Below are 12956 nucleotides of genomic sequence, written 5' to 3'. Positions count from 1 at the left end.
ATCTAAAGCAAAAATTAAGTAAATAGCTGAGGAAAGAGCACTCTTAAGTTGAGAAAATGGGAACACACTTAACATTTGAAGAACAAAAAATAGGTCAGTGACTGGAATAAAAGGGGCCATTCCAATGACAGTGGTGGAAAAAAGAGGCCAGAGGGGCTGGGGCTGTAACTCAGTGGTAGAGTGCTTGCAAGATACATATGAGGCACTGGGTCTGATCCTCAGCACCACATAAAAATAAAGGTATTGTGTTCATCTACAACTTAAAAAAAAAAGGAGGTGGGGGATAAGTTAAAACATTATTTATCTTAATCCTGACATGCTAGAAAGCCATGTAAGTTCTGAGCAGACAAATGACTGAGTGATGACCTATGTTCTAAAAGGAACATTCTGACAACTGGAAGAAAATTAATTGTACAGGGCAATCCCGCAAGATATGATGGTGGGTTGACCTAGCAGGGTGACAGCAATGAAGACACTAAGAATATGAGAGATGGTGGATGTTAGACTATATTGGAATCAAATACATCTTAGGCTCTCTGCTTCCTGATCACCACATGAGCTGTTTCCCTCTGCCATACTCTTCCGCCATGATGGAGCTGGATGTATATGGACCGAGACCTCTGAAACCGTAAGCCCTTAAATAAACTTTTCCTCCTCAAAAACAAAAAAAAAACTTAGTTACCTTGAGCAAGTTTCTTAATCAGTGAGTTTCAATTTCCTCATCTGGAAATAACACCAGCAAAAAGAAATGATCCTCCAGGACAGCAGAAAGCCCACGTCATATTCCTTATTTTATTTATTCCAGGCATTGAGCACATGCTCAGTAACAGCTATTCATCTTTGGATGTATGAATGAACATACACCTCATACTTGTTTTTTAAGTTCCAGGGACCGAACCCAGAAGTGCTTAAACACTAAGCAACATCTATAGCACTTTTATTTTTTGAGATAGGGTCTAGCTTAGCTGCTTAGTGCCTTGTACAGTTGCTGAGGCAGGCTTTGAATTTGCAATCCTCCTGCCTCGGCCTCCCAAGTCACTGGGATTACAGGCATGTATCTCCATGCCAGCGCTACTTCATACTTTTTAATTTGTATAGTAAATCCCATTTCATCTCCTACTCAAGAACATTTACTCTAGGAAAGATTTCACCTTCAAACTTTCCTTTCTACTAGATCTTTTTAATTGCACACAAATGTTATAAATTCATTAAAATTTGAGCAGGGGCTGGGGTTGTAGCTCAGTGGCGGAGCGCTTGCCTCGCACACTTGAGGCCCTGGGTTCAATCCTCAGCACCACATAAAAATAAATAAATAAAAACAAATATATCGTGTCCATCTACAACTAAAAAAAAAATTTATTTAAGCAGAAATATATTTTGACTCTATTGTCCATTTCTCTGCTGCCTGTCACAGTAAAATTTCTCATGCGTTTGTTATCTCAAATTCCTCATCTCTCACATGTGGTTATGAATCTTCTCTGAATCTGGCTTTCACCACCACTGTTGTCAAAATTACAATAACTTTATGTTGTCACAACCAAACTAAATTAATTCTCAATTCTCATCTTATCTGGAAACTCTGATAAAACTGAGCAGCTACTCATTCTGTGGACACTTTGTTCAGCTGACAGCTGACTTCTGGGACTCTACACACGTATTTTTTCTCTTTACACGCCCCCCCACCCCCACCTTCTCATGTCTCCTTTCCTGGTTCCCTTCATCTCCTCAACTCTGTTGGAAGGCTGGGTACTCAGATCTTAAACCTCTGCACTAGCTACAAACATTTCCTTGGTGATTTCCTTAGAGGGATTCACTTCCTTCCAAAACTTACGGTTTTAAAATATCATTTAAATGCTATATTTCCCACATTTATAATTTCCAGTCAGGCTCTCCCCTGAACTTCAGGCTCATTTAAGCATCTACTTACTCAAGAGTTCCACTTGGATGTCCAAGAGACATCTCACTCATAACATGTCCAGGACTGAACTATTTTTCAACCCTGCTAACTTGCTCTTCTCTACAGTTTTCCTCATTTCAGTAAATGACAATTCCATTCTTTTTAGCTGCTCAGGTCAAAAAGCCTTGAAGTCATCCTTGGCTCCTTTCTCTCATTTATCCAACCTGTCAATAAATCCAGTTAGATCTACCTTTAAAAAAAATTCAGAATCCAACCCCTTTTCAACAGCTTCAACTACACCACCCTGTGTATCAACCAAATACTAATCTGTGTTTTAATCAAAGAACATTTATTAGCTGGGCATGAAGGCACATGCCTGTAATCCCAGTGACTGGGGAGGCTGAGGCAGGAAGACCACAAGTTCAAAGCCAGCCTCAACAACTTAGCAAGGTCTTAAAGCACCCTAATACCAAAATAAATAAATAAGTATATCACAGATCAGAGCACTAAAAGATACTGATAAAGGTGACCTGAGGCAAGAAACACATAAGAATGATTAGTATTAATAATTAAAACTAGACTCTTTGGCCTTAGCTGATTAGAGTATTTTTATGTGAGTGTATCTGTAGCACTTTACCACTGAGCCACATTTCCAGCCCTTTTAATTTTTTATTTTTGAGACAGGATCTGGCTAAATTGCTTAGGGTCTGGCTAAATTGATGAGGTTTGCTTTAAACTCATGATCCTCCTGCCTCACCTTCCTAAGTTGCTGGGATTACATGCATGTACCACAAATCCAGCTTTGTGAGTATATTTGTAATTGTGGAATTCAAAATTGTTCTGAAGGACTGGGAATTGTAACTCAGAAGTGGAGCATGTGCTAATAAGGTCTGGGTTTGATGCCCAGCGTGCGCGCGCGCACACACGTCTGGGAACTAAGGTTTGCTTTATGTTTCTATTAATATAATGCAATGGTACTTAATTATATCTTTCATCACTCACATTTTCTCCCCATCCACTATACATATGCAAAGAAAGAAGGAACACAATGACACTATGAAAATATATACAACAAATAGCTAAGAGTCAGATACTTATACTACTACTTTATTATTTTATTTTATTATTATTAGTTTTTGGAGACAGGGTCTTACTGTACTGCCCAGGCTAGTCTTGAACTCCTAGACTCAAGGGATCCCCCTGCCTCCGTCTCCGAGTACAGGGACTATTGGCATAAGACACCTTGCCTTGTCCTTATACTACTTTTGTAACACTTGTGTCTTATTTTTAGATCCAGTCAAGTTTGCTTCATTAGGCAAACCTAAAGTAAAAATATCTGTGCTTTCAGGAAAAGTAACTTAAGAACTGAGTAATCACTTAATAGAAATGATTCACAAGAACAAGCTCCTTGTACTCTGTTAATAGCCCAACTTACACAATTTACATACAAATACTGTTTTGTTTTAGAAAAAATACTTAACACATTTACAGTCAATAAAATCCATGAAGAAAAAGGCCACAAATTGCTGGGCACGGTGGCACACGCCTGTAATCCCAGTGGCTTGGGAGGCTGAGACAGGAGAATCACAAGTTCAAAGCCAGCCTCAGCAACTGTGAGGAGGTAGTAAGCAACTCAGTGAGACCCTGTCTCTAAATAAAACAAAATAGGGCTGGGGTTGTGGCTCAGTGGCCAAGTGCCCCTGAATTCAATCCCCAGTACCAAAAAAGAAAAGAAAAAGGCCACAAGTTGAAAACACTGCTTTATATGAGATATAGAAAATGGTCTCATTTCAGGATCAATTTAACATTAAAAAAAAATTCAAAAGGCTAAAAAAATAAAGGTTTGTAAAACCTTAGACCAACAAAATCTAGTGAACATCATAAAAACAGTTGTTATTTTACTCCCTAGCCATCAAGGTTTGAGAAAAGTTTTAGCTCTCTACAATTTATCCATGGTATACTTCAACAGGAATAAAAAAAGCCTCGTGGGAGAGGGAAGGGAAGGAAATCAACTATTTCTTTTTTTCTTTTTCTTTTCGGTATCAAGAATTGAACCCAGAGGTACATAACACTGAGCCACATCCCCAGCCCTTTTTTAAATTTTTTTTAAATTTTGAGATAGAGTCTCTCTAAGTTGCTTAGGCCCTTGCTAAATTGCTGAAACTGGCTTTGAACTTACAAATCCTCCTGCTTCAGCCTCCTAAGCCGCTAAAATTACAGGCATGTGCCACCACACCCAACTCTTTTGAATTCCTACAGAACATCAGTGCTATGCTCTTCAAACAAATAAGAACTTATTATATTGGGCCAGGGTGGTGGCTCAGAGGTAAAGTGCTCACCTAGGATGTGTGAGGCACTGGGTTGGATCCTCAGTACCACATAAAAATATTGTGTTGACCTACAACAAAAACTAAATATTAAAAAAAAAAAAGAACTTAGGACTGGGGTTGTGGCTCAGTGGTAGACCGGGCGCCTAGCGCACATGAGGCACTGGGTTCAATCCTCAGTATCACATAAAAATAAAATAAAGAAATTGTGTCCACCTATAAAAAAAAAAAAAAAAGAACTTATTATAACTGGCATAGTGGCCTAAAGGCTAAGGTGGGAGGTGCACTTGAGCCCAGAAGCTGGAGATCAGCCTGGGCAACATAGCAAGACCTTGTCTCAAAAATAAATAAAAAGAATTTATTTTATAGCCATGATCCTCATGTTTATCACATTTATGTTATGGAAATGAATAAAACAGAACTTGTTTCTGTTTTACAATACTAGCTGAATAATATAAAGAGACTATAATTAGGTGAGGGCCTAGGCACACTAAAAAATGCATTTCAAAATCAATACCCATCATCATTCTTGCATATTTCTCAAGACACTTAGCAACAATGTCTGTTAATGAGTGCTCATTTATAGGATTAATTTACAGTATATCTTCTCCAAAGAGAAAATCTCATTAATCCTCTCATCACTTAATTTTAATACCACCACAGTCTCAGGCATTCATCTTAATGTCAAAGTCCTCAATTAAGACCTAAAACATTTTAATGATTGTAACAAAGAACAAAATCCAAAACTTATTATAGAAAAGATGATACTAATTAGAACCAATATTTATTCGATCAGCAACACAATACATTAAACACCTATTTTTCAAAATCAAAACTTTCATTTTCAAAAAAGCTAAGCCAAATCTCATGAAATCTATCTTTATGGGAAGAATATAAGACTTTATATAGGATTTTGTTGTAACAAACTGCTTGACAAGTGTGGCTTAAGCAGGTAATTTAATATAGAAATTTTGCTGCAACAATATTTACTATATGCAATAACAGTTAAAATATAGAAAAATCTATCTTTTTCCTAAAAAGGCAGTGCAATATAAGAAATATCTAAAGCAAAGATAAAGTAAGTCTCCACTGAGTACATTAATGAAACCAATTAAATGGGCTAAAAAAGTACATTTCCATAATTAGGAAATAGATATAATCAGCTAATTTTGTGCCAAGCTGGGCACTGTGAAAATGTAAAAGGATTATATAAACTTAATCCTTATTCCTAAGAATTTTATAAGTAGTTGGAGAAACAAGACTAGGATAAATGTAATAACTAGGAAATACTAACAGGCATACCACATGCTGAATGGTATATACCATTGATAAATTTTAAACTGCATTCCCCTCTTGAGGGTGTTTCAGGCCATCTTAAAAACAAACAAACAAAAAAAAATGGGCAGGGTTCATGGTTCAGTGGTGGAGCTCCTGCCTAGCACATGTGAGGCACTGGGTTTGATCCTTAGTACCCACATAAAAATAAATAATAAATAAGATAAAGGTAATGTGAAAAACAAATTAAAAAAGGAGAAGGCAAAGCAGTTCTACTTTTAATCTACTCATTTTATATGCAGGTCTAAAAAGAGAAGGAAAAAAAAAAACTCTAATACTAAGAACAAATTTTAAAACCATTAGGGCTGGGTTGTGGCTCAGCAGTAGAGCACTTGCCTAGCACATTCGAGGCCCTGAGTTCGATCCTCCCACCACATAAAAATTAAATAAAGGTACTGTGTCCAACTACAACTAAAAACTAAATATTTTTTAAAAAATTAAAACCATTAGGAAAAAAATACATGCTACAGTTCAAGAAAGCTGAACCACATTTCTATATTACTAAAAAGTATATAAAACAGGAGCTGGGGTTGTGGCTCAGCAGTAGAGCACTCGCCTAGCATGTGTATGTGTGTGTGTGCGGGGGTGTAATATAAATATAAATGTAGATTTCAAAGGATTCATGGCAGAAAACGAAGGTAAAGATGAAGGATGGGAAGGCTTTTAAAGAGGACCAAAGAGAAATAAGACTAAAATATTATTCACTTGTATCCTAGATTTCCAGTGATGACATTTACTCCTGCAAGGAACCTAGATGATTCAGAGTTCCAATTCCAACTCTATCAATAATCACGAAACATTACATTATATTATAGTAAGTAATGTAAAAGAAATTTTTTGTGTGGTATCCAGGGATGCTCTACCTAGAGCTCCCATCCCCAGACCTTTTATTTATTTTTTTATTTTGAGACAGGGTCTCTCTAAGTTGCCCAGGATGGCCTTGAATTTCTGATCCTCCTTCCTCAGCCTCTGGAGCCACTGGAATTCCAGGTATGTGCAATTGCACCAGTTAAGTAATGTAATTTTTAAAGACACTCAAAATAATATGTAGATGATTTCAGGTATCATTAAAAATAAAGATGCTTAGAATTTCTTTTAATAATTTAAATATTGAGAAATAGAATATTAATTGGAATAATATTAAAAAGGAGTTCAAAGTACAAAATCCAATAACCATTCCATACAAAGAGAACACATAACTAGAATTAGGTAACATAGATCTAAGAAGTTATGTTAAACGATGGCATCTTTTTTTTAATACTTTCTTTTTAGATGGTAGTTGAACACAATATATTTATTTTATTCATTTATTTTTATATGGTGCTGAGGATTGAACCCAGCACTCACATGTGCTAGGCGAGCGCTCGTCCACTGAGCCATAACCCCAGCCCCAAATGATGCCATCTTTGCTTTGTCTTCATAACTAGAAATAATTATCTTCATTATTTTTGTTACTTGAAAAGTAAGGTTTAACTTTTGAGAGCATATCATTTAAGTCTTACTAAGGCATTACTGCTTCCTTTAAAGTTACTCAAATGGGAATCAAGATTAAATTTAGGGAGTTAGGATTGTAGCTCAGTGGCTAAGCACTTGCATTGTACTTATGAGGCACTGATCCTCAGCATCACATATAAAGAAACAAACAAAGAAAAAGAAAGAAAGAAAGGAAGGAAGGAAGGAAGATATTGTGAGCGTCTACAACTTGAAAAAAAAAAAAAGAAAAGAGATTAAACTTAAAGCCAGGTGCAGTGGCACACGCATACCTGTAATCCCAGCAGTGTAAGAGGCTGAGGCAGTAGGATCACAAGTTTAAAGCCAGCCTCAGCAATTTAACAAGGCCCTAAGGAACTTAGGGAGGTCCTGTCTCACCAAAAAAAAAAAAAAAAAAAAAAAGGCGGGGGGGGGCGTGGGGGGGGGGACTCTGGCTCTGGTTTAGTGGTTAAGCACCCCTGGTACCCACTCCCCAAAAAAGAGTACACTTAAAATTTCTTGGAACTCTAATATATATATATATATATATATATATATATATATATATATATATATATATATATATATATATATATATATTATTATGTATATTACTATATGTATAAAAAAACAATATATTATTTTTATGTTAGATAATTACACTTTTTTGCTAATAAGACCAGTTAATTATTTAACTCTAATAAATATCTTAATAAAATGATACCAATACCTAAATAACATCGTAAATATTTTTTTTAACACTTATTTTTTAGTTGTAGTTGGACACAATACCTTTATTTTGTTTATTTATTTTTATGTGGTGCTGAGGATTGAACCCAGGGCCTCGCACATGCTAGGCAAGTGCTCTACCGCTGAACTACAACTCCAACCCCACATCTTCAATATTTAACTACTATCACCTAAGAAACACTTTGTTTTAAAGAAAATCCTGAATTTTAAGTTAAAAACTTAAATTTTAAGTTACTTAGAAGTCCATGATTTCAGTATTCTAAGGAAATGACCATCATAAATCTTTCATCAAATATTATATAAAACTATGTTCCTGGCATTCTGCTAGGCACTAAAATATAAGACAATGAAAGAGCTGAAAATGTGACTCAGTGGTAGAACACTTGCCTAGTATGCACAAGACCCGGGTTCAATCCCCAGTACTCCAAAATAAATAGAGACACTGAATCAGAAAAGGTCCATACTATCACAGAGGTTACTTTGGGCAGTTTTCTCCACTTAACAGATTAGAATATAAAGGCATATGGAGAAATTTTTATGAAAGCACAGATGGAACAGGAACTATTTCTTTGTTTAAGTATGGAGTAACATGCTCAATCTTTTTTCTTTGGTTCCATATCCTTCCCTTTTGCAATCTATTCCCATCAATAATGTTTCTCAGTAAATACTAAGTACATTCCACACAATGGGGGAAGGCAAAGAGGCAAGACAAACACAGTTCAAAATTATTGACGCTAAAAAACAAAAACAGGGCCAGAGGTAAAGCTCAGTGGTAGAGAGCATGCTTAGCATGTAAGAGGCCCTGGGTCCAAGGCCCAGCACCAAAAATTCAAAAGAAAAAACAGAAGAAAACAACTACTTCTTCCTTATTATGGTTATTGCTAGTAACATGGTTTAAGCAACCACTTCCAAGAATACATTTCTTTACAAGATGTGTGGGTATCTATATAAAGATTATCCTTGCTAAAAATTATATATATATGAATATCCCCAAAGGAATCAAGTATTTTCTCCTATCTTATAGTAGATGGAACAACTAAACAAAATGGAAAGACTGTGGCATACAGCTAAAGAACACTTACCTCTGTTCCAATGCCAGGTTGCACACCAGAGTATACATTGTCTGGTGGAGGACCACCATATTTCCTCTGTCCCGTGGTTACATCCAGAGTATAACCAGTCCTCTCAAGCAAGGCCTAGAAGTAATTACATATGTTTATACTTGAATACATAACCATTCATACATGTATCAATCTATTAATCACTTTCAAAAGGCACCTCAACAAAAAATAATTTTTTTAAATAGGTACCCTAACATCTTAGGATACGTTTGTTTTGCAATACTGGGGATTGAAGCCAGGGACTTATGTACAGTAGGCAAGCACTCTACCACGGAACTACATCCTCCCTTCTTTTTAAATTTTGACAGGGTCTCACTAAATTGTCCGAGCTGGCAGTAAACTTATGATCCCCTCCCTGTTTCCCCAGTAGCTGTTTCCCTAGGCATGTATCACCACACTTGGATTCTTTTCTTAAATTTTATTTTGAGACAGGGTATCGCTAAATTGCCCAGGCTGACTTTGAATTTGCAATCCTCCTGTGTCAGCCTCAAGAATAGTGGGATTAGGGCTGGGGTTGTAGCTCAGTGGTAAAGCACCTGCTTACAACATTTGAGGTGCTGGATTCAATTCTCAGTACCACATAAAAATAAAAAATAAAATAAAGGTACTGTGTCCTAAAAAAAAAAAAAGAAAGAAAGAAAAAAAGAATGTCGGAATTACACATTTGTGGCATCACACTATGTATTTTATAGCTAGGTTAAAAAAAAAAAATTCAGCCTCTTCCACATTGCCCCCACTTTATTTAACTGTTCCCTTCCATATATTTAATAGAAAGAGTCATAGGCAAATTCAATCTTTAAACACACATCACTTTTCTGTTATAAATGGGAACAGAAAAAAGGGGGCAAGGATTATTAAACTGACATAAACTGACCCCATGCTACCTATTCATATTGATATACTACAATATGAATGAATACAATCTTCATCTTTCACCTTCTATACTTCAATTAAACCATTTTCCTTGGGCTGGGGATGTGGCTCAAGCGGTAGTGCGCTCGCCTGGCATGTGTGCGGCCCGGGTTCGATCCTCAGCACCACATACAAACCAAGATGTTGTGCCCGCCGATAACTAAAAAAAAATAAATATTAAAATTCTCTCTCTCTCTACCTCTCTCTCTTAAAAAAAAAAAAAAAAAAAAAATTTCCTTATACACCATTCTTATTTCCACTAGTAACTCTTGTGACTCAAAATGCTCTCTTATCCTTTAAAAATCAGAAGTTCTGCCAGGCATGATTGCACATGCCTGCAATCCCTGCAACACTCCCAAGAGGATTGCAAGTTCCAGGTCAGCCTCAATAACTTAGCAAAAATCTCAGCAACTTAGTGAGACTGTTTTAAAATAAAAAATAAAAAGGAGCCAAGTGCAGTGGCTTACACCTGTAATCCCAGCAGCTTGGGAGACTGCTGAGACAGGAGGATTTCGAGTTCAAAGCCAGCCTCAGCAACGAGGCAGTAGGCAACTCAATGAGACCCTGTCTCTAAATAAAATAAAATTTAAAAAATAGTGCTGAGGATATGGCTCAGTGATTAAGTGCCCGAGTTCAATCCCTGTACCATAAATAAATAGATAGATAGATAGGTAGATTTAAAAATAAATAAATAAATAAGGGCTAGGGATGAAGCTCAGTAGTGAAGTACCCCTGGTTCCATCCCTAGTACCACTTCCCCTATAAAGTCCTCTCTCATGCAGCTTCTCTCATTTATTATCATGCACATTCCTCTATTGCTACTTTGCACTCTACTGTACTCAAAGTTCCAGTTTAACATTTTGCTTGATGCTTTTGTTTGTTTCATACTTCTGCTGTATTATAAATTCCATAAGATAATTTCCCACACAGTACAGACTTGAAATTTGGTAATTACCAAATAAATACACTCAGGTTTCAAAAAACAAATAAAACTTTGTTTCCTGATTACCAACCTTTCTCACAACATTATATTAGGTTATCAAGAGGAATCATAGAAGAGAATGTCCTTGCCCTCAAGAAGCTTGTAACATAAGTGAATCAACATTCATATGAAATGACTATAGAACAAAGACAAAATGGCAAAAGAAAAAAATGCAATCTACCTAGAAAAATTCTATACTTTTATGTCTTTAAAAGCATATGATTTCAGAGAAACAACAAATTTTAGATATTAAATTCACTGAACTCTGGCATTCTACAGGATTGCATGACTTAGACCTTCCATTCTCCTACCTTTGCCTCAAAGCTCTCTCTCTACTTTTAAACACAGAAATACATGTAATATAAAACACAAGCCTAGGGGCTGTGGTTGTAGCTCAGTAGTAGAATGCTTGCCTCGCACATATGGGGCACTGGATTCAATCCTCAGCACCATATAAATAAAAAACAAAATAAAGGTATTTAAAAATAAAAAATAAGTTGTTTTTTTTTTTAAAATACAAGCCTAATATGCATACTATAGAAATAACATGTAAATATGTAATATACACCTTACCAAGAACAGCCAGCCAGCTCTAAAGGAAATCATACAGGCCTATTTATGAACACTAATAAGTTACTTTTTTTTCTTTTTTTAGTTGTAGATGGACACAATACCTTTCTTTTGTTTATTTTTTTTAACCTTTGTTTATTTTTTATGTGGTGCCAAGGATCGAACCTAGTGCCTCACGCATACTAGGCAATTGCTCTATCATTGAGCTACAACCCTGGCCCCATGTTTATTTTATTTTTATGTGGTGCTGAGGGTTAAACCCAGTGCCTCACTTGTGTGAGGCAAGTACTCCACCGCTGAGCCACAACCCCAGCCCCATTTTTTATTTTTTTTTTAAGACAGACACAATACCTTTGTTTTATTTTTATGTGGTGCTAAGGACCACAGTGCTTCACACATACTAGGCAAATGCTCTACCACTGGGCCACAACCGGGCTCCAAGTTACTTTTTTTTAAAGTAACTTATTACTTCACCTATTTAATTACAATTTTTGTAAAGAATGGGGTTATGCCACTTTAGAGACATGGGGGAATACAAAGGAACTCTATATAAATTAGTTACATGGCAGGAACTACAAGTTACATTTCCTATCTAAAACAAACCACTGTAAAACAAACCACTTGTACAAACAACTTTAACATTTTCAACTTTAAATAACTATTTCAAATTTTAAAATCTGAAGCTCAGCCTGGTGGTATACATCTATATCCTACACAGGAGGATCATAAACTCTAGGCCAGCCTGGAAAGCTTATTAAAACACTATCTCAAAAAAGGAGAGTGGAGATTCAGTGCTTGCTTAGCAGATAAGAGGGCCTGGGTTCCATCCCCAGTGCAATAAAGAGGGAGAGAAAAAAAAGTCTGGGTTGGGGGAGTCTATCCCTGCAGCAAGACATCAATATCCATTTAACTAAGGACTTGTTCGGTTTATCTTTCACTAAAAGTCCTATATTTACCTTTCAGAGCATTTAAGTAATAATGCTAATCACTCAATTATAGTCCTTCCTATATTATAGGCACCATTCTAAGTGCTTTACATGTTAATTCATTTAATTCTCAGAACTGAGTTAGGCACAATTACTAGTCCTGTTTTACAAAGATACTGAGGTTAAGTGAAAATTCAAGAGGAGGAAGGTAGTGGTAACAACATCTCTTTACTAAAAGAAAAGAAACAAAGTGCTTTGGGAAAAAGTGAACAGAAAAACATCACTGGACCAATCCAAGAAGCTATCATCGAAAGCATTAATGAACATGTCACTCGTAGCCAGAAGAACATGGAATGAGGGAGAATCTGAATTAAAGCTTTTCATCAAACATTACAACTATCCAAATCAAGATTTACCTTGATCTTGGCCTCATCAGGTCCCTTTGTGGACTCTTGCACCTTGCTGCCCTGCTTCTCTCTTTGCCTGTAGGTCTTCATAACTCCACATAAAAATGCACTTTTGTTCTAAAACAGGCAAATAATTCAATAAAAAGAATCACCAGGAATCTCTCAAGTGTCAAATATACAATTAAATTTAAATTTCAGAAGACTGAAATTTTAACAAAATATTCATTCATTTAACAAATATTTGCTGAGTGGTTACTAT

At 36.1% G+C, this 12956-nt stretch overlaps 1 protein-coding gene across 3 annotated transcripts in view; it reads right to left on the bottom strand.

The window, feature by feature from the left end:
* The window catches only part of Hnrnpr (heterogeneous nuclear ribonucleoprotein R), a 35948-nt gene that overhangs the window by 16516 nt on the left and 6476 nt on the right, over positions 1-12956 (bottom strand). For all 3 annotated transcript variants that reach the window (XM_046468752.2, XM_046468750.2, XM_058571058.1), the window contains 2 exons: positions 12707-12814; positions 8862-8975 (listed from right to left, as the gene is read on the bottom strand). In XM_046468752.2, coding sequence (XP_046324708.1) covers positions 8862-8975; positions 12707-12787 — 195 coding nt within the window. In that variant the 5' untranslated portion in view covers positions 12788-12814. The remainder of the gene's footprint in view (positions 1-8861; positions 8976-12706; positions 12815-12956) is intronic.

The sequence above is a fragment of the Marmota monax genome, unplaced genomic scaffold (genome assembly GCF_021218885.2).
Source record: "Marmota monax isolate L192 unplaced genomic scaffold, Marmota_monax_Labrador192_F-V1.1 WCK01_AAM20220418_F8-fsc00008, whole genome shotgun sequence".
In the NCBI taxonomy this organism is placed as follows: Eukaryota; Metazoa; Chordata; class Mammalia; order Rodentia; family Sciuridae; genus Marmota; species Marmota monax.
Note: the sequence above shows the minus strand (reverse complement) of the source record. Positions and strands in the feature narration are given on the sequence as shown.